The sequence below is a fragment of the Daucus carota genome, chromosome 9 (assembly GCF_001625215.2).
Source record: "Daucus carota subsp. sativus chromosome 9, DH1 v3.0, whole genome shotgun sequence".
In the NCBI taxonomy this organism is placed as follows: Eukaryota; Viridiplantae; Streptophyta; class Magnoliopsida; order Apiales; family Apiaceae; genus Daucus; species Daucus carota.
In genome coordinates, this window is record NC_030389.2 from 1,864,911 (window position 1) to 1,892,394 (window position 27,484).

At 34.7% G+C, this 27,484-nt stretch overlaps 3 protein-coding genes across 6 annotated transcripts; 1 reads left to right on the top strand and 2 right to left on the bottom strand.

Annotated features, from left to right (window-relative positions):
- Positions 1-763: 763 nt before the first annotated feature.
- On the top strand, positions 764-2,342 carry LOC108200926 (gallate 1-beta-glucosyltransferase 84A24). Its single transcript, XM_017369200.2, has one exon. The coding sequence runs from the start codon at positions 781-783 to the stop codon at positions 2,200-2,202; it is 1,422 nt and encodes a 473-aa protein (XP_017224689.1). The 5' UTR covers positions 764-780; the 3' UTR covers positions 2,203-2,342.
- Positions 2,343-4,954: 2,612 nt separating this feature from the next.
- On the bottom strand, positions 4,955-6,563 carry LOC108200792 (gallate 1-beta-glucosyltransferase 84A24). Its single transcript, XM_017369044.2, has one exon. The coding sequence runs from the start codon at positions 6,536-6,538 to the stop codon at positions 5,045-5,047; it is 1,494 nt and encodes a 497-aa protein (XP_017224533.1). The 5' UTR covers positions 6,539-6,563; the 3' UTR covers positions 4,955-5,044.
- Positions 6,564-10,172: 3,609 nt separating this feature from the next.
- LOC108202981 (DNA repair protein REV1) lies at positions 10,173-26,794 on the bottom strand. Of its 4 annotated transcripts, none has more exons than XM_064084720.1 (26): positions 26,458-26,794; positions 24,481-24,625; positions 24,128-24,243; positions 23,957-24,033; positions 23,135-23,745; positions 22,441-22,584; positions 22,203-22,335; positions 22,028-22,116; positions 21,850-21,900; positions 21,327-21,530; positions 20,583-20,702; positions 19,628-19,720; positions 19,343-19,402; positions 19,149-19,235; positions 18,965-19,048; positions 18,800-18,872; positions 18,538-18,606; positions 18,232-18,333; positions 17,487-17,735; positions 17,314-17,375; positions 16,284-16,861; positions 15,844-15,904; positions 12,217-12,398; positions 11,256-11,362; positions 10,933-10,975; positions 10,173-10,584 (listed from the first exon to the last, which is right to left on the bottom strand). In XM_064084720.1, the coding sequence occupies exons 1-23, from the start codon at positions 26,613-26,615 to the stop codon at positions 12,357-12,359; spliced, it is 3,408 nt and encodes a 1,135-aa protein (XP_063940790.1). In that variant the 5' UTR covers positions 26,616-26,794; the 3' UTR covers positions 10,173-10,584; positions 10,933-10,975; positions 11,256-11,362; positions 12,217-12,356. The 4 variants fall into 4 exon arrangements, with proteins under 4 accessions (XP_063940790.1, XP_063940791.1, XP_063940789.1 ...); XM_064084719.1 differs by having other exon boundaries at positions 10,175-10,584; positions 17,302-17,375; XM_064084721.1 differs by lacking the exon at positions 19,343-19,402 and having other exon boundaries at positions 10,174-10,584; positions 17,302-17,375.
- Between the last annotated feature and the right edge of the window lie 690 nt (positions 26,795-27,484).

The following is a 27,484-nucleotide window of genomic DNA, read 5'->3' on the forward strand; positions in this document are numbered from 1 at the left end:
GTAAAAGTCGATTTTGTTGTACTGATGATTAATAATGTAATATTTGCATTGATATATAAGTAAATAAATAATAAAATTAAACAAATTCTGATAACTAAATATTAGTACTGATAATCAATTAATTGATTATTAATATATTTTTTTGTAATAATAGTAGTTGCAGGAGTTTTTTTAGGAAAATGTAGTACAAGATCTAATCACCAAATTTTAGAGCACTATTATTTATAGACTTCTTGGAACAGTAAAAATTATAATAATAAATCTAAATAATCAAATTTTGATATTTTAATAGAAGGGGTGACAATATCAGACACGACCCGAAACCCGAGCATGACCGCAATCCGATTTACCGGCACAAAATCCGAAAGTAACCCGAAAATCACCCGATTGACCCTAAATGGATTCCAAATGTCCCGAAATTAGAATTTTCTTCAAAAGACAGTATTACACGACACCCTGCCTAGGATTTCACTTCTAAAAACTTCAATTTTCAGTTTATTTTCAATTCAATTTTAAATGATTTTAGCGTGACCCAAAATCAACCCGACTGCTGACACAAATACAACCAGTTAGAGATTCAATTAATGATTGGACAACGTTGGTTGATTATGCATTTATATATGTTCAGTAAAGTAGCTCAGACATGATAAATATTAGGGCCCCTGAGTCCTCCAGATTTTTGATCTACCCTTCGTAAATGAGACACAGCGCTGACTGTTAAGTAAAAACGCCGAGCTAGCTACATATAAATATAGAGTTTTGTCTTAGAATACACTGCATATGCCGAATACAATGAGCACTCAAGATCTTGTTCATGTCTTACTAGTCTCTTATCCTGCTCAAGGCCATGTCAACCCTTTACTCAAACTAGGCAATCTCCTTGCTTCAACTGGCCTTCTTGTCACCTTCTCGACCACAGAAGGTGCTGCAAATTTCATGCGAAAAGCTAGCAAAAACATCGATGAGCCGACTCCGGTTGGCGATGGTATGATCCGGTTCGAGTTCTTTGATGATGGACTAGGCGGAAATAATGAGGATCCGAGACGCGCTGATCTCGACTTCTACACAGCTCATCTTGAGCTGCATGGAAGAGAGGCCGTCACAAGAATCGTCAAGAAACACGAAGAACAAGGCCGCCCCGTGGCGTGCCTAATCAACAATCCTTTCATTCCATGGGTTTCGGATGTGGCGGAAACACTAAACATTCGCAATGCGGTGCTTTGGGTACAATCTTGCGCGTCTTTTTCGGCTTATTATCATTTCCACAACAAACTGGCGCAATTTCCATCCGAATCGGACCCGGAAATCGATGTCCAGTTGCCATCCATGCCTTTGCTGAAACATGATGAGGTTCCTAGCTTCTTGCATCCTGAAACTCCTTTTCCGGCTTTGGCCAAAGCCATTTTAGGCCAGTTCGCAATGCTGTCCAAGACATTTTGTGTACTCGTGGAAACATTTCAAGAACTCGAAAGTGAAATCATTGATTACATGTCAAAATACTGTCTCATCAAACCTATCGGTCCATTATTCAAGAATCCCAAATCTTCGAACTCTAGCGTTCAAGGCGATTTCATGAAAGCTGACGACTGCATGGATTTCTTGAACTCCAAGGAACCTGCAACCGTCGTGTACATATCATTCGGCAGTATAGTATATATAAATCAGGAACAAATAAATGAAATCGCTTATGGACTTCTGAATTCGGGTGTTTCATTTCTGTGGGTTTTAAGGAAACCTACCCTTTTGGGTCCGGCTGTTGTTTTGCCCGAAAATTTCTTGGAAAAAATTGGCGACAAGGGCAAAGTTGTGAACTGGTGCGCACAAAAAGAAGTTCTAGAACATCCATCCGTGGCCTATTTTGTAACACATTGCGGATGGAACTCGACGTTGGAGACGATTACTAGTGGCGTCCCGGTGGTGGCCTTTCCAGCATGGGGTGATCAAGTGACGAATGCAAAGTACTTGGTTGATGTGTTTGAGGTGGGAGTTAGATTAGGTAGAGGTAAACAAACTGAAAAGAGTGGTGTTTCGAGGGACCGAATCGAGAAGTGTTTGAGAGAGGCCATTGGCCCGAAGGCAGAAGAGATGAAAAAGAATGCACTCAAGTGGAAGAAAGCGGCGGAGGAAGCGGTGGCAGAAGGTGGCTCATCTGATAGGAATTTGAAGGACTTTGTGGACAAAATTAAGAATGTGTCGAAGTAGGGCTAATGTCTGACCTACTTGTTGTAAACGTACCTCCCTAAGACCCTAACTATCAAGGTCTTCTTAATTAAGTTTAAGACCTGATATGGAGAAATGAAATAAATTTTAATAATGCTGGTTTTCGAGGCTTGAAAATCGTACTCCCTACATCCCCCGCCAGGAATGTCTCATCCAATTTTTTACATTCTAAAACCTACTAAAAAAATAGTCGATGGGTCCCACCACTTCCCAATTTTTCCTTTCTTTCCACACTAATTTTACTCCATTTTTACTCCATTATCCTTTTTTATATATTAAAAAATTAATAGGTCCTACCACTTCACCCCACTTTTCAATTTTTTTTACTATTTTATACATATATATTTCTTACTTGACCTCTGTGCTCAAACTAAGCGTAAAAAATTGACAGGGACGGAGGGAGTATTAATCTTTGCCTGGTTTAGGTGTTATCGCGAATGATTTTATGATTTGATGATATCTACCTTCGTTGTTCAAATCTTAATATGCGCAATACTCGTAATTCCTCATTTTTAAAATAATATCTATAGATTATTAATCATATAATAAATTATAAAAAAATTATTATGATTAGATTTTAAAATTGAACTAAAATAATATATCTAAAATATGAATTTGTATTCGGGTAATGGGTTTGGAATCGGGATCTCAAAACTCAATATATATTATATAATATAGATAATCTTCCTTCATTTTCTTATACAATTTTTTATTGTGAGCCATAAGGATTTCTTCAATTTTTATTCTTCGCTCATCATCCTTGTCACTAAATTTGTTATATTTTTCACATGCAAATCAGCTATCTTGTAAAATTTATATGTATGTCGGCCATACATAATATATAAATCACACGTGGAAAGAGTGAACGAGAATCAAGAAGAGGCTCGTGCCCCCCTTCTGTTTTTCCGTCTTCCTCTCTGCCTTCAAGTCCCCGAGCTGATGATCTTGACGTTTTGGAAATCTCTTTCAGTTTCGTACAATTTTAGTTCACAGTGTTTTCCTATACTATATTCTGAACTATTCTAAGTGGTCGTTTGGTTGACAGAAACACCGGCAGTCCAACTCACTGGGAAGTTCCAATACGTGTAAAACCTAGGAAGTAATTTACCCAGTCCCCCCTCGGTGACTCACACTTCCGATAGATTTAATTTATGTGTATTATATGATTGAAAATACATACACCACTCTAAAATAATATATAATTAGTACATATAATAATAATAATAACAATAATTAGTTAAATTTAAAAAAATATAAAAATTAATATTATTATTATTATTATCATCATCATCATCATTATATTCAACTCAAAATATTATTGTTGAATTATATTTCTTCATTAAGAGTATAAAATATATTCTTTGAATTTAATAAAAAAAATATTGAGAAAATACGTGTTAATAATATTTTTTTGTCAAAATTTTAAAAATATAAAAATCTAATATATAGTCTCAAATACGTTTGAATAATTAATTAGTTTAATAACTTTATATAAAATAAAAAAATCTATTAATTATATTTTTGTGTAGTTATCAGTATGGACTATTTTTTTTCAAAAAGATTAGAGTAATTTTAAAATTCATATAAATATTTATGATTATTATTATTATTATTATTATTATTATTATTATTATTATTATCAAATAATATTATTTATCATTTAATTATAATAAAAACATTATGATTATTAAAATATAATAGATCAGAAGTTAAACATACAAGAAAACAAACAACATACAAGAAAACAAACAACATGCATGAAGTAATTATCCAACATGTCAACCAAACAATTTTATAGTACTTACTTGGTATTTAGAAATGATGGGAAGTTGAAATTTCTGTCCCACGTGATACCAAACAAGCACTAAGAATTATAAAAATTATTTAGATCTCATTTCTGTCTTTGTATTCTGAGTCGGAGGATGTTGTATTTAATTCCTAATTTGGAGTTCACAATTATGAAGTGGGTTTAGTAAAATTGGAGTGCACAAATCAATGTGACTGAAAATGGGAAGGAATCCGGACCAAGATGGACCCGAAATTGGACGACCAGGATGTGGCCTAGTAGGATCATAAAATTGTTTGGACCATGTTCAAGACCTAATTAATTATTCAAGACATGTCTAGAGTTGGATAAGGCTCTAATGAATCCATGCATGATAGGATGGAGTGGAGAAGGATTGAGTTGCATGTAGATGGTTATGTCATCCCGAGAATGGGTGATAAGACAAAGAGGGTGAGTATGCAAATGCATTGGGGCCGAAATTTACTTCAAAGTCTTAACCCCATTATGATCCCTAACGACCTAAAATCAACTTGACCTAACTTAGCTCAATTATAACCCAGAGCAATTTATGAGTAGGGTCCAGCATTAATTCTATGAGTTTAGTCAAGGATGGTAATATTTTTGGAAAATTGATTCGAATTCATATTATTGAATGAATCGAATTATTTAATAATTGTATGATGGAAATAGAAGGAAGGGATAAAAAAGTGACAAGGAAAAAGGTTTTATGGTCATTTGCTCTCTTTTTTGATGAATTTTTTACATATATTTTTAAATTTTTTGATTGGGTAATTAATATTTTTAGAATTTCCTTTCTCAAAATATAAACATGTAATCAAAATTTTATTTACAAAAATTCAATTATATATAATAATTTTTATAATCCAATCAAATCACTTGTTATTCTCTATGTAACCATATCATAACTTATTATTATTTCGATTTTTTTTTGTCAAGAATTATTATTTCGAAATTTTAGAACACTTGTTCGAATGAACACTTTAGCCGACATACTCCAAAATAGTCGAGTACTTCCCACTAAGTGCATGTGCCATTCACAAGATTGACACTAGCACTTCCCAACTTAGATACATTCCTAATTTTCTCCACAAACTCTTTCAAATTCCGATCAGACGAGCCACCATCAGCCACCGCTTCTTTAGCCGCCTCTTTCCACTTCAACGCATTCTTTTTCATCTCCGCGGCCTTCGGACCAATGGCCTCTCTCAAACACTTCTCGATTTTGTCTCTCGAAACACCGTTCTTTTCGGTCTGCTCACCTCTACTTAGTCTAACTCCCATCTCGAACACATCAACCAAGTACTTCGCATTCGTCACTTGATCACCCCATGCCGGAAAGGTCACCACCGGGACGCCACTACTAATCGCCTCCAACGTCGAGTTCCATCCGCAATGTGTTACAAAATAGGCCACGGATGGATGTTCTAGAACTTCTTTTTGTGCGCACCATTGCACAACTTTGCCCTTGTCACCCGCAGCTCCTAAAAAATTTTCGGGTAAAACAACAGCCGAGGCCGAACCCATGGTAGGCGGCTTTAGTACCCACAGAAATGAAACACCCGAATTCAAAAGCCCGTAAGCGATTTCATTCGTTTGTTCCTGATTTAAAGAAACAATGCTGCCGAATGATATGTACACAACTGTTGCAGGTTCCTTGGAGTTCAAGAAATCCATGCAGTCATCGGCTTCGACGAAATCGCCTTGAATACTTGAGTTCGAAGATTTGGGATTCTTGAATAATGGACCGATAGGTTTGATAGGACACAGTTTGGACATGTAATCAATGACTTCACTTTCGAGTTCTTGAAATGTTTCCACGAGTACACAAAATGTTTTGGACATGTTTTTGAACTGGCCTAAAATGCCTTTTCCGAAGAAGGAAAAAGGAGCATTTGGGTGCAAGAAGCTAGGGATCTCGTCGTGTTTCAGCAAAGGCATGGATGGCAATTGGACATCAATCTCCGGATCAGATTCATCGGGAAATATGGCCAATTTGTTATTATAATGATAATAAGCTGAAAAAGAAGCACAAGATTGTACCCAAAGCACCGCATTCGGGATGTTGAGTGCATGAGCAACATCAGTCACCCATGGAATGAAAGGATTGTTGATAAGGCACGCCACAGGGCGGCCTTCTTTGTTATGTTTTTCCACAAATCTAGTAACTGCTTCTTTTCCATGCAACTCAAGCTGAGCAATTTTGTACTCAAGATCTAGGCGTCTCCGCTCCTCATTATCTCCGCTGAGTCCATCATCAAAGAACTCGAACCGGATCATGCCATCACCAACTGGAGTGGCCTCATCGATGTTTTTGTTAGCTTTTCGCATGAAGTCTCCGGCATTTTCGGTGGTTGAGAAGGTGACAAGGAGGCCTGTGGAAGCAAGGAGATTGCCTAGTCTGAGTAAAGGGGTGACATGGCCTTGACTAGGAAACGAGACTAGTAAGACATGAACAAGATCTTGAGAGTTCATTGCATGTGGCATATGGTTTCTTAGATTAGAACTATTCATATATATGTAGCTAGCTAGGCGATCTTACCTAACAGTCAGCGCTTCTGCAGAGTAGATAAAAATTACAAAATAAATTCTGGAGGACTCGGGGCCCTAATATTTAGCATGGGTGAGCTACTTCACTGCACATATAAATGCACAATGAACTAACATTGCAAGGACTACCTCTCCTTCATTTCAAATTACATCTATATATATAGTTTCTAATAATAGAACCAGATGTAATAAGATTTTTAATAAGTAAAGCTATAAGTTTTTAGATTTTGAAAATTTTTATTATTCACTATGATGGATGATACACCAAGTTCTTATCTAAATAAAACTAGAGAAATACAATCATTTTCACATGCTTGGAATAACTCATCGGGAAGTATGCAATCAAATACTCCCTCCGTCCCTTTTTATCTGTCCATTTTGGAAAAAAAAACACATACCAAGAAATACTTGATTGTATAAACTTTTTCATTAAATACCTCTAATTAATATCTTGAAAATGGTGGAATACCCCTACTTTATGTCTTGAAAACATGAATTCAACCAAATTTTAAATAAGTCAAGCCTTGAAAATTGAAATTATGGAGATATATTTGAAAAACTATCATTAAATTAGTTTTGAAAGTATAAATGGACAGATAAATAGGGACAAATTTTCACTTCCAAAGTGGACAGATAAATAGGGACGGAGGGAGTAAGTCAAAAAAAGAAAAAAGAACCACGAATAAATCAATCTCACCATGATTCCAGAACTTCTTCCCAAGCTTTTAATAACTGACCTTCTGGACTTCCGAATCAAATCTCCAGTACTGTTCTTAGACATCGATGTTGTCTGAAATTCATGATGATCCAACCTTTGGAACTCCGAAAATCACAAAAACAAAGACACGTAATGTAACGAGAAAATTTTCTATAAATGTTCACATAATATTTCTCTCGTGTCTATATTATCTATTACATATTTTAACATATATCCTTCCATATTATACATATATAGGGTACCTATACTTTATCTATTTGTGAGCCAATACAATAAATAACTTAATTGGGTCTTTAATCTCGTAGATAAAAACCAAAACCCGTAGTCAATCATGATTTCAAGACTAAGGGGCCGTTTGGGTTAGCTTAAAAGAAATGGAGTGGAGTAGAAGTGAGAAGTAAATAAGTTAATAAAGTGTTTGCAAAAAAAGTAGAAGCTGTGAGAGAGAAGCTAACATTTTCAGCTCCTTAAAAAGTGCTTCTACTTCTTTACACAAATGGGTAAAGAAAAACAGAAGCCAGAAGCAGAAGTCGATTCTGGTTCCCTAACAAGCCCTAAGTTTGTGGCACTCTGTCAATAACTTGATAGTTGAATTATATGGCAAGTCTTATCATAGTCAAGAAAAGGAAAAGAATTACGCATGATTTATGATTTCTTTTCATAGACCGCGGTTATTTGCACAGATAATTAATTACAACACTAAACCTATACACGAACACTAAACCTAAACAAAAACATGCTTGGATCCTTAGCCAATATGAGATGCCTTCATTCGTTTGATACTGCAAGCTTTGTGATCATGCATGGCAACTGTACAAGTGTGTTTTCTTCTGTAATTCTTCAAATTCTTCTTGTTAATGTCCTCGGCCACGATGGCTTGGCCCCGAATAAGCCCTCTCCATTACCAACTGCAACAAAGACGAAGACGAAGACGAAGAAGAAGATGATGATAAATAATCATATATGGGACGGGAGCTTTCGACGCCAGATATGAGAAGAGAAATGATCAAAAACGAAATGACACCGAAAGCAAATAGTAGAAAATTGTAAGAGGATGCCATTGTTAGTTAAAATAAATAAAGATTGTGTACTTGTATAGAAAGTTGGAAGGAGGCATAAGTGTTTGCTTGGAGAAATAAAACATGTTTGCTGTTTCTTTGACATTTCTTGTTGGTGAGGTGTGGTACAAGAAATATGTTTAATTCTTTATATTTATCCGCTGGTTTGGGTTGAAAAAGCTTTGGTATGATATCAAAATTTGAATTTTCTACAGAATTCAAAGCAATCGTAATACTGTGCATCTTATCATCTTTCAAGTGAATTGTATATAAATTGGGATGTAAGATTCGATACGTATTTTCAATTTTTTTAAATATAATTTTATAAATTAATGAAATATCAAATATATGATGACAAAGGGTAGATGTGCACCTTATTATCCGATAATAAAAATTGTTAGCAAAAATTACCTATGTGATATCTAAATGATTTTTTTAGAAGTTAATACAAAAATTCATCATCTTAACAAAAGTATAATAAAATAAAGAATAAAAGTACCGTGTTTAGTATCTAATCAAAGGAATCCCTTTTGGTTAGATTTTAAACTTTTCTCTTGCTAATTATTTTATTGATTTAGTAGATAAAGTGATGAAATATTATAGATATTTAATTTTTGTTCACAACTAAAATAGACAAATGATTTTTGTTATATTTATTTAAGTTAGGATTTATTCGATTTTTGTGTATTTGGATGCAGGTATTGGATACGGGTTTCGGAGCAAAGGAATCTGAGGATATTTTTTGAAGATGGTTTTTATCTTTTCAATTATTAAAGTTTTATTTTCTAAATTTTTGGGGTCATCTTACATGATCTTCTGTTAAATAATAAACTTTTTTGAATGAAAGAATTCCCTTGATGCAGCTGTTGATGCAGCTGTTGTATTCGATATAATTCATCTACGTGTATGTAGACTCTGACAGAAAAAAATGATATGTCACATCAGTAAGACAGTATAATTTTACATTAGTATAATTAGAGCTAAACTCATTATACATTATATTATCTAATAATTGGTGATTAATGATCACCGATTAATTCATATTTCACGACTCATCGAACTGATTAAGTTCTGCTATCCGATCAATCCAATTAATTTTTATATATACGGATCAAGTCTGACAACGTTTTTTATTACATCATATTATACATGTAAATTGTAATCCTTCGAAATGCTCTTATACTTAAATTTGTAATAGTATATAGTATATGGTCAAAAGTCTTGAACAACTTGGGTGTTTAAGCGTTTCAGACTTTCAACTATTTGCTACATAATTGATTTTTGTCGCGCTAATCAGTCAAGATGAACTAAGGATGAATGACCACGGCATTGCATCCTTCATTGATCATAAACAGATTTATGTTTGGAAGATAAGCTGTTCGAGTTAGACTTCTCTTGTGATATTGAAATTTTATGATAATAATTAAAAAAAAATAAGACCCTCAACCTTCCGAGTTCGAAATTTCGAATACATATTTGAACAGCTTCCTACATGAAATTTGTTAAACTATAGTAATACACAGAAAGACACGACAGATTTAAACTCTTCTTTGATTTTCATTGAACAAATCGTTAGCAACAATAACAGCTACAGTATTGTATAAAAACAAATGTTGTTTACTCCTCCCAGCACTTTAACTTTTTAGACGTTTTTAAATTGCACAAAAATATAATCTTTTTATTATTATTTTTTTCCAATTTTCCTTATTATAATAATGATTTAAATATTGTAAGCTTTTTTAAAACAAAACAACAAGATTATAATATATGAAAACGAGTCTTTTTTAGACACTAAAAAATCAAAGAGACACTTGTTTTGAGACATAGGGAATACTTGCTAAGACTTGAGTTCCCTCCCCATCTCACGACTGGACTCACATGTATATACATGGATGTCAACATATACATGCTGTATACAAATCTTGACAGTTCCTTATTCCAAAAGTCGATAGTAAACACAGACTAGGAAATGAATTTTCTGGGTTCAACATAAAACCAAATTTTGATTATATCTACTGCTAAGAAAGTAAGAACTTTGACTATTCCTTCCCAGCTAAACTAAGACATATGAATTATGTTCTACAAGTGAAAACGGGATAAAGAAAATGGTTACATTTCTTCATCAAGGTCAGGCTATCATATTTGAACTATATTATGAAAAAACAGCTCATAAATTTTGGGCTTTCCCATACATGTTTCATCTGCATCATCCATGGTCTTCATATCACCGAAGACTGAAAAACAAAGGACACAAAAATATAATATAATATATGCACAAGATATATCCAGATGAAAAAGGCAGTCATGAGAGAAGAGAGCATTCTTTAGAAGAAAAAATTTATTTAGGACATCAACAACGTATACAGATAATGTGTAGATATCCCTCCGTTGAGTTCGATTAGCGACATGGAAATTGCATCCATCAGAGTTTATCGCATTTCATTCGGATAAATGCAAAATTTTGTAAAAAAATATATAACATCCAGCATATAAGTTTAAAGGGAAATTGTTAAACATGGTAGAGAAACGTGTACAGTGATTAAATTATTTTAACTTCAACATACAAATTTGAGGTGACTTACTAAAGAAAAGTGCTCTCTCCGTCCATTTTACATGACTCTTTAACTGCATAAAAAAGATACTTCCGATCATCATTTTCTGAATTTTCTTTTAGTGAATAAAAGTTTATAGTGTATAGTTTTATCAGAAAAATATAATTAAAAAGATAATACTCAGAAATATCTTTGCTATGCACCTTAAATTACATGCAAAAAGTCAAAGATGCGTGTAAAAGGGAAGAGGGAGAATCTATTATCCAACCAACAGGCGACAGTATTACTATATAAACTTCAGAGCGCATTGCAGACTACATACATTAGCAATGATCAAAAGTATGATAACTTACACTGAATGCAAAAGATAACGGTGTAATCTTTAAGCAAACTATCAGCAACCTTTACAAGCTGTGTGCCAAGAGCATCAGATGCTTCTTGTGCTAGGAATTTAGGTGCCCTGCAAAGTGAAATAAATGCAGCATGCAATAATATTGTGAATTAACGAAGTATTCACAAGATATAGACTAGATAACAGCATTAACCAGATATATGTTAAATACATGTCTAAACACTTCAACAATGCATCAACTAATAAGATATTTGGTAAATTTTCCGGCCTTCAGCATTTTGGGACACCTACAACTACAAATCAATAAATTGAAACATCAACTACCGGCACACCATGTACCTGAATATACTTGTAATGCTTGACCAAAAGGTAGATAGTCTAAACAGAAAAATGAAATAACAATTTAGGTCATTAATGTCAAACTAGTATCACTGCTAGCCATTCCAGATGATCACCCCTTTAGAAGCATAAATCTGATTCAGTTAAGATTAATAGAGCTTCTCTGCTCAGAATTCTCTATAATAAATAACTAAACAAATTTTAGACTTCACATCAACAGTTGGGACTCTATGCCAACCTGGTTTATTAAAAAAATAAAACCTGTTTAAAATAATCTGTTGGGGGCAGCATGAGACCAAAAATGTATATTACCGTGTTACAATATACATATTCATCAGATTACAAATATGATCTAGCCGCCATCTAGGAGATGATAGTCATGCTGCTTTGGCAAATTGAGTAAACAAACACATTCAGTACTCAAGTAAACTGTAATGAATGCCTCTGCTATACGTTTATTTTACATGAGAAAAAGTTTCAGCCACCACAACTTACTACAATAGATCCTCGAAAAGAGGCTGTGTCTAAACTTCATCAAATCCAACAAGTGATGGATCAACAAATCAACTACAGCAAGTGAAAAGTTCTCCCGCAGTAAATAGAGTTAAACAATTTAAACTTACAACTTAATATAATGATGCCCAATTGCCCATTGAGCAGGAAGAGTTGCCGCTAGAAAATGGATTTCAGAACCAGGATTGCCACAATGTATCCTTATACGCTGTAATGTCTTACGAATACGAGAAACCGATGTTTTCAAGTATTAAGCAAGGAAATTTCCACCATACTTTTCACCGACAGTTGCCTGGAAAGTTCATTTACAAGTGTCAGTGTATAGCACAAGTGAAATGTGTGGAAGAATATATGTACAAACATTATTACATTGGCAGTAAAACTAAATAAATCGAATTTGTTTAGATTTTCAAGAGAAGAAGTTTGATGACATCAAGAACGTTAGACGTTAGTTTAGTACAAGAGAATCCTTAGTCTTTTAGCACTACAAATGAACTGCCAAGAAAATGTCTGTGGTTTACTGCTATAAAGCAGTTCTTTGTTCAGGGGTACGCCCGTGTTACTAAATGAATAGAAAACACTGGTTAGACCAAATCAAACATACTCGCACGCCCACACGAAAGTAAGATCTGGGGAGTGTAAGATGCACAGAGACCTAAATTGAGTATGTGAGAAAAAAAAATGTAAATTTTTGAGAAAGTTAACGCTTTTTTAAAATTCTGAATATCTAAGAAGAAATTGAGCAGTACAGCACTTGTCAGTTGTTACATACTCCCTCCGTCCCTCTCATTTCTTTACAGTTTTTTTTCACTGTTCGACACGAATTTTAAGGCTCTTATAAAACATCGTTCCGTAACTTATTTTTAAGATTTTCTTTTTGTGTATAAAAATTCAAACATCAAATTTTTATTCAAAAGAAAAAAGATTAAAAAGTAAGTTACGGAAGTATGTTTTCTGGGAGCATTAGAATGTGTGCCAAACTCTCATCCCCCAAGGTAAACTACCTAAGGGGAGAGAGAGAGAGAGAGAGAGAGAGAGAGAGAGAGAGAGAGCATTTAAATATAGACAAATTTGCAAAACGCAACCCATGGTTCGGAGTCTTCGGATCTACTGCACTTTATTACCTGAACTATTGATGCTTGCAGAACGCATCCCTTAACATAATATGGTGCTGCACTATGAACCATTTCCATCTATTTTAACAGTTACTGTCTATAAACAAAAGGGTAGTTAGGGCCCAATTTTAAGTTTTATAAGAACAAAAAACCCCTAATTCCAGTAATATACCCTGATCGCTTCTCCTTCTGTCCTCTATCCAGATTCCACAAAACCCAAAACTCATAATTGTTACAGTGTAAACCCTCGATTGATAACAAGCAACTAGAGAGGCCGATTAGGGACAATAATGAACTTTGCTAACCAAGATCGATCGAGAGGAGCAAACATCGAAGATCAAGCCTGGAAGAAATCCCAAGTCCAACTATGAAGGTAAAAATATTCTCTTCTATACATATGTGCAGGTATACGTACACATCTATCCGCCATCTAACTATGTGGGTGGAGAGAAAATTTAAAAGACAAAAAACAATGCTAATTAGGGTATGCATACGGTAGGAAGATGGGGGAAACATGCGTATATAGACAGAAGTGGGGGATAATGGGAGAGAAGACCTTTCTAAATCAAATTACTCCCTCCATCCCACTCAATCCATTACATTGGGGTTGGGTATGGGGATTAAGAAAAATGTGTAAAATAGTTTGAAAAAATAAGAGAACTGGGTATAGTAGTGGGACCTACTAATATTTATTTTATAGATAGGGAAAGGGGAATGAAAGTAGTGGGTGAGTTTAGAGCATCTCAAATAGTCTCCTAGTTAACTCCTAAAGATAATATAAAATATTAAGCTCCTAGTAAATTAGTATATTATCAGGAGTGTGAACTCCGACAATGCTAACATTATACCCACTCCTAACATTATATTTTATTCTTATTTCATTATTTGAACTCCACTATGATAAAAATTCAAATTCAAATGAGAGAGAATGTATATTTTATCATAAAAAATAAGTTAACAATCATGTAGAGGCTCTTAAAAGAGAGGAGAGAGAAGAGGCTCCTAGTGTTTTTAGGAGCCACTAAGGGTCTCTTGGAGCTCTATTATTTCTCATGCTCCTTATTTATGGTCTTAAGAGACTAAGAGCAACTCCAACAATCATCTAAATTTTCCTCTAAAAATAATATAAAAATTCAACTCTTAACTATTTGGAGTTGCAACTTCATATACACTCCAAGAGTCTTCCTCAAATTCACTCTCTATCTATTCTTTATTACTTAATGAGATATATATAAACAAAATCATGCATGTATGTTGGAGATAGGGAGAGGAGAGAGACTCTTAAAAATGAGGAGAATGAATGAGCTCTTAAGGATTTGAAGAAGACTTAGGAGGCTCTTGGAGCTTGGTTTTGAAAAATTTCCTCAAATTTTAGCTTAAGAGCTTCAATAGAGAGATTGTTGGAGATGCTCTGGAGTCTATTGGAGATGCTCTTAGTTTCTATATAATAAAAGTTTACTATTAGAAATGGATGGGGAGGAGGGAGTATATTATTATTTTCAACAACAATTTGGATGGTAACAGTCAAAATAGACAAAGGATGGTCAAAAGGGTTTATACAGCAGCACCATACTATGTGCAGTTGGTCTGAAAGCATGGGAAAGAGTTTTGCATACAAGTCATGAATATATACTGATTTGGCGAAACACTTGTTAAAGACTCATTTAGATACAACAGAGACTTGTCAAGCAAATTGCTCCTAGATGTTTCAAAAATAAAATCTGGTGGAACAAAATATCTCTCATTTTCCCCTCAAATATATTGTTATTCTTGGTTTCCAAGGAAAGGTTGGTATGTTGTCTCGAAGAGTGCACCAATCCCTCGAATCCGGTACCAACGGGTATTATCCCCCCCCCCCCCCCCCCCCGAACAACGTTCTCTTTCGGGCCTTTTAACCGATCAATACGACCACGTCGAGCAGCTTTTGCTAGAACTCGAGCAGTTTCTTGAAAACTCGCTTCGGATATGAAACTTTGAGTATTCAGAGATTATTTTGTTATTCCCAATAAGACGGCTCAGTAAAAAGAATGATGAATCCATCAGTCACTTGTTCTCGACTTTTCCATTTTTTAAGCACACCTCAGCAGCTCAGCTCAAAGCCCAGTCCCGCAACTGGATGGGGATGATTTTTCAAACAGTAAGTACTTTCTTTGTCGGTAACTGGGGTTATCCTGGCCATAACTGTCCATTTTAAATGGCAAAATGCAAGAACAGGCTTGACAATCCCCGGACCAGACCATATTGTGTTCTCTTTGGTGCAGCAAACAATTAGAGAAAAAATCCACTCAAGCTTCATAAAGGCCATTTCGAAGGATCGATTCCTATGCCTACATCACTATGCTATTCAATCAGATTCTTCTCTAGGGTTTGACATTACAGTTATCTTAATTTGCTTAGATTAGGTAATTGGATATGGTTCGACGCCCTTACGATTGGTACTTTATTTTAATTGATTGATGGCGGAGGTGGAGTATGTTCCACTCTATGCTCTCCTAGGTTTAGTACCTTTTTTTCTTGTTGGGTTAATACAATTATAACTAGGCAAGAAAAGAAAGTGCAGAGGCAAATCAATTAATACAACTGCAAAGATAATTGTTAAACTGTAAAATTGATTGTGCAAACCTGAATTTCAGGAAGAATGACGTTATATGCTTCTAAAAAGAATGTTGACTTTTTCGATAACCTGGAGCAATAACGAACCACACTCAGTATCATTATTGAACGATATAGTAGCTTTATGAAGGAAGTTGTATATAAAATTTAAACCTTAATAAGTATCACGATAATTCAAGTCAAATCCCAGCAAAAGAACTCAACAACAAATATTTGTCACAATGAAACAAGAACCTACTCTTTCATAAGTCAATGTCTACTTCGATAACTGGCAAGTATTGTTCCCGTACATCAAGTGAGCCGAAAACATAATACAGAATTGTGTAATACAGATCATCTACATTGCAATTAAACCTATACTCCGTATAATTTCCCTATATTAAATTTAAAATTACAAGACAATGGGAACCTAGATATATATATATATTTACAAGTGATGTGTAACATACCTTTTTAGAAGCCGAAAACAGAGATAGATCTCTTCAATATCTGTTTCTATCTTTACTTCAATATACTGCTTGAATAGATTACACAAGCAAAGTATAGCATCATCCAGACCATCAGGAGTTAAACCAAGGCTCGGAACAAAATTAGACCTAGCTCGTTGTAGTATTGAAGATAATTTCCCTGCTGAACCTGATTTGTAATAATTATCTGCAAAAATATTTAAAACCAAACAACTGCTCATTTTGAAATTTTCAACCCATTTCGGTGGATTCCCAAGCCAATACTCATTGGCTGAAATAGATCCCCTCGAGCCGGACAAATTATGAGTATACTCTGAATCAGATGACTGCTGAGGACAGGACTCGGCAGGAACAGGATCAGAATTACATTCTTGCTTCCTGTGTGCAGGAAGAAGCTCAAGAAATTCCGCTTTCATTTCCTCAGGCAGTTGATGCAGAACCGAAACATCAATTTGGCTTAGAGAGTAAGGCATTACATCAATATTTCTAGAGAAGGAAGAACCATTATTTCCCGCTACCATCCCAGAAGCAGCTGTTACCGAGACTTCCTTAACTGTACTCTGTTTAATCAAAAAGAAACAAGCAAATATCTCAGAGCATACAAAGCAGATATAACGACACTATAACTGAAATTAAGAGAGCACACATGATAGTTTCACACAATTATCTTCATTAAATTCTTGATTGGTCACATCAGGAAAAATTAATAATCACATAGCTCAGTAACTGCTTTACTCAATTGATGCTCAAAGGGGTCCTTGAGTAATCTAGACCTCGCTAGAAATGAATGTAACTTCTGAGGCCTGTCCTACTTTTTATGGCTTGAACATTAAGAAAAGTTATGTTAATTGTAAACTATATATGTAAGAAACTTAGTCACATCAAGTTATTTATTTTGTATGTTTATCAAAGAGTTCTTTTGAAAAATAAAAAATAACAAAGAGGCAATTAAAGAAAAAAGATAATACTGAAAGAGAGAAAAAAAGAATGTAAAACACACCGTTTTCTCTGCCTTGCATGGTCTCAAAGGGACCACAGAAGGAACACTAGTTCCCCTTTCCTCTGATGCCATCCCTACATCAAAATCAAACTTGTATATAATGCATTGTATAAATAGCAAAGAACATTTTGTTTGGCAATTGGGTTGCAAAGTTAAGACCGCCACTTCCAGGAGGTAACACATACCTCCAATGTTGCTTTCAGCAAGTTTGCCTTTACGCTTTGACATAAATGAAATTAGTTTTCCACTATACCGGTTGTTAAGTTCAGAGAATACATCAGGAGGTAGATTCTCTATCACCCCCATATCAAGATCACATAAAGGAGGGAGAACAGAGTCTCGGTTGACATGACCTTCACTGCTCAAAATATCACTACCCACAATCATATTTGTGCACGACTGCTGCCCCAAATTTCCATCTGCATTCTGATTCTCTACATCAACAACAGGACAGAAATATAAGATTACATTGTATCAGTTAACAGTTGTGACCAGAAAGAAATTTTTGGAACTGCAATCAAGATCAAAGCAAAAGACAATTATAATCAAGCTACCGACAGGGGAGCTGATAACATTATATTTACTTCATCTTATACTAAGATTTATCATTTTTCCATTAAGATTACCAGCAGGAAGCAGTAAGGAGAATCCATGGAAAGATGCAAAAAGAAATCATGCAATTTGCAAGTTTCTAAATTCAGTATCTGCCAAAATAATATAGAAACACATTGTCTACCCGCATCTTATAGACGCAGACCAAGAAGAGAGACATATTCCTGGCAGTAGCAAACTAATCAGAGGTGCAAACACCATATCTATAAAGATAAAGAAGACTTTGAAACACCGAGATTGATTATTTCTTTTATGTGCCATCACTAAGCTGTAACAATCACAGAGGAAGAACAAATGAAACCAAGGTATTAGAGGTACCTCTTTCACAACTGCCTTCTGCTATAGATTTAACTTCACATTGATCTCTGTTAGTGCTGGATGCAGAGATGAGCCAAGAACGTAAAAAATTCTTTTGGTTCCCTATGAATGTACACCATCGTTAAATTCAGCAAGCAATTTTAAGAGAATGTAGAGTTGGAATAAACCTTATACAAATATATTATAAAAAAAAAAAAAAAAAACGAATTGTACAATTGTATAGGCCTACCTAAGTAGATATATAACAGAAGACAATACAATAGCCTATTGATCGAAATTTAGAGTATCAGGTTATTAGAACCAAACCTTGATGACCACTGTCTGCATTTTCAAGTTTCGAAACTTGCAACCCCATCCCCCGGATCTCCTTCACATCTTTCCATTAAAAAAGCACACAATTAGCTGAAATCAGATTAGCTGGAGTACAAATTAAATAATAATTCCTAAGAAATAAGACATGCTTTTGGGTCAAAAACATGCAAATTTTAATATTATAACCAAGCAATTGAACATGCATACATGTTGGACACCCCCCGTTCAGACCAGGTGACAAAGTAAGAATGTATACCTATGTGAAATAAATCAAACAGCTTTATTGCTATCCTGTGCAGGCCATCTACGTCATCAGTAGCCATAGGAACCTGTCACAGAGCAAATAGATCAAGTCTAATTATAATATCTAGGCTGTCAACTATTCATATTGAATAATATATATAAATTCATCTACTACTACCGTTAATGAATGACTAAGGTTTTCACAATCCCCACAGCCCATATATTTCACTGGGTCTCCAGCATCAGTTTTTCTCTTCTTTACCTAGATAAGCAAAAAATAGGTTGCTTCAACTCGAAGGACGCAAAAGAAATTCATACAGAGCAGCAATCTGAATAGAGATCAGGTAGCTAAATAAGGAAACCTTAAGAGTGAAAGTGCGGCCTTGCACTCCAGCTCCTTGCAAACGCAAAGAGACCTCTTTGCAAAGGTTTAGGAGAAAATATTGGCACTGCAATTAGATATCAGAAGTTGTAGTTATCTAAAACAGTGGGAAATATAAATAAAGACAATACTAATATTTTCCAAACTGTTGAACCGCATAAAGACTATACTAACATGTTCTAAATTATTGAACCTCACTCCCCAGTTTACTTCAGCACCTATAGACTTGCTTTCCTGAAACAAGCAAAAGAGTAGGCCGGCTAAGAGCAAAACTAGTCTGTATTAGTGCAACACACATAACAAGATGAAAGGTGTGTTTAGTAGGAAGGAGCAGACATTTTATTTGTTTATTTGTTTGAGTAGAGAAATGTTATTACATATAACGTTACTACCAAATGTACTTATAAATATACACTGTGCCATCTAATCAATTAGGCAGAGTAATTTGATCACCCTGACCTGAAACGCTCCAACAGACCGATTGTCTATTCCTCTGCTATAATTCCAAAGCATGTCACCAGTTTTTAAACCAAATTCCTTTTGAAGAGATTCCTGCAAAATCCACCTAACAAATGTAAGGTTCTATAAGCACAACATATTTCACTAGTTTGTAGAAAATATTTTTCTATGACAAGACGATGCTTTGTACATCCATGTAATGAGGAAGATAAACAGTGAAGTAGGTACATAAGTGTGGAGTCTAATGACAATGGTTAAGATGTATGTACATAAGTACAGTACACATATAATTATTGTAAGACTCTTACTTAGATTTTGTTTTACTACATAAGGAAAACATGTTTAGGGGTCATGTAAGACAATTATCTTGGGCGCGCTTATGAAATTACAATCTCAAGTACTAGACTGATAGTTGTCCAATAGTATGCTCAGAGTTGAGAGCTCAAGATAGTCATTGCAAACTGCAGATCAAATAGGCTAAAAGCCTGAAACCTCTAGAGTCTTATCATAGTCCCAGTCGCATTATTATGTATGCATCTCTTAAATGCACGACAAATCCACAAAATACTCTAAAGAGCTATCTGATTCACATACTGGCTTCCAAGTAGCAAAAACAAGAAAATTGGGAGGAAACAACCGATCTGATTCTGGTCTTTTATTAACTCAACTAGCATGACTAAGAACAGTAATAACATACAGATCACATACAACCATGTTCAACACCTTCATTACAACTATTACATAGATTTTGCAAATATTGCTAGTAGATAACAGCAACAGAGAGATTCGGAAACCTGTATACCAATCTCAGTCCAGTTTCAAACATAAATTTACAAGTAAGATCTAAGAAACCTCATAGGTATTATATAAGATGAGGAGCTACTCAGTGATAACAAACAGAATATTAGGGGGAAAAAACGAAATATGATGGAACAAGTGAAGCCCATGGAAAAACCTTGGAAATCAGACGCAGTTGTTTGCATGTTTTTACTTCTCTCCTTTTCAGTTTATCCTCTAGGACATGCCCAATTCCTGGAAGTGCTTTAATTGGAAGTTCATTTAAATACTCTTCCACCTGAAACACCCAATACCCTTCTAATCAGAAAGATAAACAGAACAGTCATTTAGATGTGCAGAGCAAGTAATCGATAGAATACAATCAGACAGAATTGAACTAATCAATACATAGTCCATCATCACTTTAAAACTCAAACTACTTGACTCTGTACTCTGCACTAGTGTTTACCATTTAACCTGACTTGAGACTTGACCTCGAGTGCTTTTATCAAATTGTAACACACTCCAATGCTAGAAAAGTAACGCTTCAGGGTAGAAAGAACAAGAACTAAAGTCTTCTATCTTTTAAACATAAAGAATATAATTTACTAACTCCATCCCCCAAATCAGATTTACCCTCAACTTTTTACAAGTATGTTAAGGAGCATCGACCACATAACCCCTTAATTTATTTTTATAAATTTTCTTTTTGTAAATAAGAACTTGATACTTAAATTTTTATTTACAAAAATATTAAAAATCATTTTATGGAGATTGCAGTCCACATACATGCTAAAAGTCAAGGGAACATCTAAATAGGGATGGAGCTCATAACACTCAAAGGCATCTGGTATACCAAAAGAAAATAATTCCACTTCTAATGTATCAAAGTCAAATGAAAGAAAAATGGTGGCTGATATACCTTATCAGCAGGAATGTAGCACTGACCGTCTGGTTTAGCATTTCTAGTTGCAAGGCGCGCCATGAGCATATTCCCAGCAATGCCAACACTTGCTTTGCAACCAGTAGTATCAAATACCTCCTTCCTTATTATCGAAGCTAAACACTGATGATCCTCTATCTTAGAATCGGAGACATCTAAGAATGCTTCATCACAACTAACAGCCTGCATATAGCTAAATTGTCAGTTCAATATCATATACTCCCTCCGTCCCACCAGATCGTTTACGTACACTGTTTGCACGCATTTTGAGGCTCATGTAAAGTATAGTTCTATAATGTTTTTTTAATTTTTTCTTTTTCTGAATAAAAATTTAAACGTCAAACTTTTTTTCAGAAATTTTTTTACAAATATATATACTATGTAAGTATCTTTTATATGAGCCTCAAAATACGTGTTAAAAAGTAACATAAAGAACCTGATGGGACTGAGGGAGTACCAAACAGCCATATTGTTGTAAAAAACAAAAATAACTCAATCCAACCTGCACTTTGTTGCAGTGCTTATGCAGTATGCCATAGAATTGATCAGCGACCTGAAAATCACTCAAAAATCTAAGACTTATAAGGGGGATAGACATAGATGAAAGAACATGCTTCTAGCTCTTAGCATAAAATATGTACAGTAATGCAATCGGAGATATTTGTTGCTTAGGTACATACCTCTTCATATGCTTCAAAATTATATGGAACTATGACAAGGTCTGGGCACATGGATTTTGCATCCCTAACAAAAATTCCTGCCCTAACCCCTGAGCATATACAAGATATTATTGACATAAGAAAGTAACTTCGATGTGTTCAATGCAGCTTGATATATATTCATAACAATACCAACCATAAGCTCTGGCAGGATAATTTGCTGATGAAATTTCAGCAGTTCCACGAGGATTGTCAGAGTGACAAACAGCAACAGGCTTATTTTGTAATTCAGGATTGTTCCTTATAACGACCGAAACAAAGAAGCAATCCTGCAGTACAAACATGGTTAGGTTTCCAAATTCAAAATGAAACATAATGAATTTTAATTTATACAGATATAAATGCCAGATTCCAAATATATTTTTCATGTTTACCATATCTACGTGAATAACAGTTGCCTGTTCATCAGTCAAGCGGGTATGGAGACTGGAATTTGTGCCTTTAGTTCCGGAATATGTGGCAGGAAAAAGCTTGCGGTAGCGATTCCTCCATGTTCCAATAAAGTGCAACCTTGAATGCTGAAATTAAAGAGCAGTCAGAAATACTGCACAATTCCAAGAATGTGCCTGTCTGTCGACAGCTACTTACCTACTTTATTAGTACCTTCCAATCATAAAATAAACTATAAGCTTCATAATTATAATCACGAATATGTTACATTAAGTGACCATAGTCAATTAGTATGCTACATACATTCTCTCTCCTCTTTTAGAGTAGAGGTATTGTGTGCATGTATCTTAGTATCTTACCATCCCCAGACCCTGATGTACGAGTGGATTACACAAGGTATACTAGGTTCAGTTTAGTTAGCTATTTACAGAAAATTATGAACTAAACCACAGATACTCAAGGCAAGACAGAACAACAAAACACTGAACTGCCACAGCAAACATGTTGTGAATGCAAGTCATAAAATAGTAACCGATTCATTCTTTTCTTGGCTAGCCACATATAAGAAAAATAATGCACACATGAAATTTATACTATGAGATGTAAGCTACAATTTGTACAATAATGTGTCATTACAGTATAAATACAACAAACACTAATATTCCTTTTTATATTTACCTTAAAATAATTTTCCACGAAATTAGGGTCCTCAAGAGTAGAATGACTTGAGCTCATAACAATCCTTGAATTTGAGGATTCGCTAATATTATGCTTGTCCGTGGAGTAAGTGCTATGAGAAGTAGAAGGCTCACCAGGACTGATAAATTTGAGTTCATTTTCAGCAAGAATACTGTCTGATGTAGCATCACCTGGTTCAGATGTGCTAGGTTCACAAAGTTTTACATCATTACATCCTATCTCCTCATCTTTTGCTTTGATGAGACTCTCATTCAATGGGATGTCAGTTTCTATGTTTGCATGTGTTATCTCCTCTAGGAATTGACTTTCCCCATATGAGTTCTTATTCACTGCTGAATCTACCTTCAGTTGAATGTCAGATAATACGTCGCACTGTTCTGTCTCTTTTCTGGTTTCACCTTCTCCAAAAGAGTTGTTGGTCACCACTGCATCTAGCTTAGGAGTTTGATCCTCAATCTTAGATAGTGGCTGACCGATCGCATTAGTAGCATAGTTACATGAGAATGGGCTCCTTTTCAGGGGAAAGAATGCAGACAATTTTGGTTGTCCCTGAGTTTCAGTAGCAATCTGGTCAAGTTGGTAAGAGTGCCCTAGAACAAAATATGTGATGTAACTTGTAAGTAGTGGAAACACATTTCCAATAAGAAAACCCAGATACTGGTAGGCAGTAGTATATCATAAACTACACAAGCTAAAACTGAGTACTCTAAAAAAGGTAAAGACTAGCATGCAAAAACTATTACTGATATATTCTGATGCTCACAAATCACAACTTCTAACCACACTATAGGGAACACTTACAACTCAAGAGTTTGTTAGCAGCAACAGAATCTAAGACCCATGTTGGTTTCAGTACAGGAAGTCCAGCACTGAAAGACCTGATTATGGATCAACAATAAGATTTTTAAGGGGATTTTTTTGTGAACATATAAGAAACAGTATTTTTATTGAAAGTAATAGTAAAATGCTAACCTCAAATTCTTAATTTTACTGTCAGGAAGGTTACTGCAGATTATGTGAGTAACACGATGCCGTGAAAAATAATTTTCGAAACGCCCGCCATGTTTCAACATGTAACCTCTTAGCTCCTGAACAGAACCATTTCCAATTAGAAAACAAGAAAACATGCACAACCAATGCAACTAATGGGTTCCGAACATGCGTGTGGGTGTGTGTACCTATACTGTTTGTGCAGTGTGTCTTTCTTGATTCTTCAACCTTTGGATGTAAATAAAGTATTCAAAACTTCTACTTTTAACTAAGATCTCCAAGCTAGATAAATTTTGTTCATTTAATATGTAAAATATCCAGAGTCCAAAACCAACCTGACTGGAAGGAATCGTGAATCCATCAACAAAAATTGATACCCCGTGAAATATAGGTTTTCCTGAAGACAATTCTCCTTGAAAGGTGGTGGAAGCGGCAGCATCAAACTGTTCATGTAGCTTCTGATTCTTAACTGCCATGTAACTAAAAGAGAATATATCCATATGTTTATCACTTTGTTTCCTCAAGTTCAAGTAACAAAATATTATCCACTACAAAACTAATTATAACATGAACATCAATTTTTTCTATCCCAACACGTTCAATGTCACTTGCATGGAAGACAAAAACTCAAATTCCGTATAGGTTGTTTTATTGATATCGTTCAAATTTATTTTAGGTAATTTGGTTGGTAGAGGTAAAATTATGACTCCATGAAAACAAGATAAATGTTACTTAATTCCTTCCAAGTAATACACCACATGTTTTTTCTACTAAGAAATGAAACAAAATTAAAATGACAGTACTAAAACCTACATTACCTGGGCTAGGCCAAAAGTGTCCAACATAGATACGTGTCGGACTATCGAAATATTTTGAAAGTTTTACAATTTTTTGGTCTAAAATAAGTGTCGGAGTGTTTATACCCATATTCGAGTGTCAAGCGTCCAACATGAGTACTAGAGCCAGAATGAAGTGGGCTTAACATAAAATTATACAACCTATACCCATACATATAATCATTAAAACACACAAACCAAAATAAATCAAATTAGTCAATTACGATTACAGTTACACTTCAGCATAATTTTAAACCTCAAAACACAAATCTCATAATTCACTAAACAATATGCATGATCAAATATAACAAACGCTCATAAATCTTACTCCCTCCATCCCGCCAGATTGCTTACGTACGCTGTTTGCGCGCATTTTGAGACTCTTTTAAAGTATAGTTCTATAACGTTTTTTTAATTTTTCTTTTCTTTTTTTGTATAAAAGTTTAAACGTCAAACTTTATTTCAGGAATTCTTTTTTAAAAATATATATAATATAAATATACTTTATAGGAGCCTCAAAATGCGTGCCAAAAAGTAACGTAAAGAACATGTTGGGACAGAGGGAGTATTTACTCTGACTCAAGTACAAAGTATCGGAAACGACATGTATATGAGTGCCGAACTCGAAAAATCTAAAAATTCGGGGACATGGTGACATTGTCCTACTTTTCGACTAAAATACAGGGACACGACAATTAATAAACATGCATGATAATTATATACCTCAACAAAAAATATTATAAAGAATTTTGTAGACTAGGGATCGTTTGTGCTTGTTTTTTTATATATTGTTTCTCCTATTATTTTTGTTTTGCTTTCTATATTCGGCTTATATGTGGTCATGAAGTTGGTCAAAGTGCCCACATTTCAATCACAGGATCCAACACGGAATAAGTGTCAAACACGGGTACATGTACCCAAACTAAAGAGTCGGGGATACGTAGCATATATCACTAATTATCAACCTACACACCTACATATAAACATAAAACACATACACACCAAAAAAAAAAAAAACAAATATAGTCACTTACGATTACAATTATGCTCATTACGTCATTAGTTCATCGCATTTTCAAGCTTCTAACCAAATTCTCATAATTCACTAATTACACCAAATCCTAATTCACAACACATATAATCTCAAACCAAAAGAAATCATATAGTCAACTGTATTTAAGCTAATCGCTTAGTCAAGCTATTTAATCTTCTAAACCTAATTCTCATATTCCACAAAATTACAACTAATGAAAATGCATAACCATGATCATAGCATAATTCCATTTCCGTTTCATCATAATTTCAAATCAATAAGTCAATCTTGATCACGCTAATCGCATCATCATGCTTTCAATCTTCTACCCTGAATTCTCGTAATTCCACCAACTACAACCACTCAAAACGGATAACTACACATAACAACAACCAATTAACTCTCAAATCAAACTAATTTACAAGCGAAAAGAGCGCACGGACCTTGCGGTATCGGAGAACGGAGACGACTTGAACGTCGAAGCGCGAGAACCGGCGGCGCTCCAAGCCACGCCTAGGGTTTTCTGGTTCGTTTTGTTCTTCTTGTTGGTTGATTTAGTCGATGCGTTTGAGCTTAGGGCTCGTTTCGATCTCGAGCTCATTTTTGGCGGGAGAATTTGAATTGATTTGAATTAGAGTAAAATTGTTTGATTGTGTTGTGGTGTGTGTGTGTTTTTGTAGAGATGAAAATGAAAGGAAGCTTGTGGAGAACGATTTAGAAATGGGTGGAGATGGATAGATACAGGGGGTGTATGTAGATGCTTGCACGTGTTGTGTTTAGATGTTTGAATTTGAGGTGTTTAAATATTTGAATCGATGTGTGTGGATTGGGCTTGTTTGGGTTGTATTTCTTTGGTTTGGAGTTTGGACTGATCAGTCCATGACTAAAGAAATTTATTGCATACTATTAGAGTCGGTTGTGCGTGGAACTTGGAAGGCTGAATTCGGACACGTAAAATATTAAGTAAAAATTCGTTAAATTTGTAAAATATTGTTTTAGGTTGATATCGTGTATGTTAATTAGCTATATTTTAAAAATAGTACGTTATAATTATTTCAAATTGTTAAAAAAATTAATATAATAATAGATGATGTGGCATTTGATACAAATATGTAGTCATTCGACAAATCTATTCATTTACAGACTACAAGGGTTCGCTAAAATTATATAGATAAGATAAGTGTGGCATTGGAGTATGAGTTTTCAAAGAGATTGCTGGTATTGTATCATGACTTTTAATGACAAATTTTGGGAGGATCACTTTAATGGATTTTATAGACTTTTAATGACTCTCTTTGACTTCTTAAGATTTCAAAAACAATTCATGACTCCCGAGACAATGACTTTTAAAAACTTTAACAGACTTTTTTTTACAAATTCATGACTTTGAAATACTTTAATAGACTTTTATTAAAATCATAAATAGCCTATCTGAAATCCTATAGACCTTTTGCTATACCCTCTCGATCT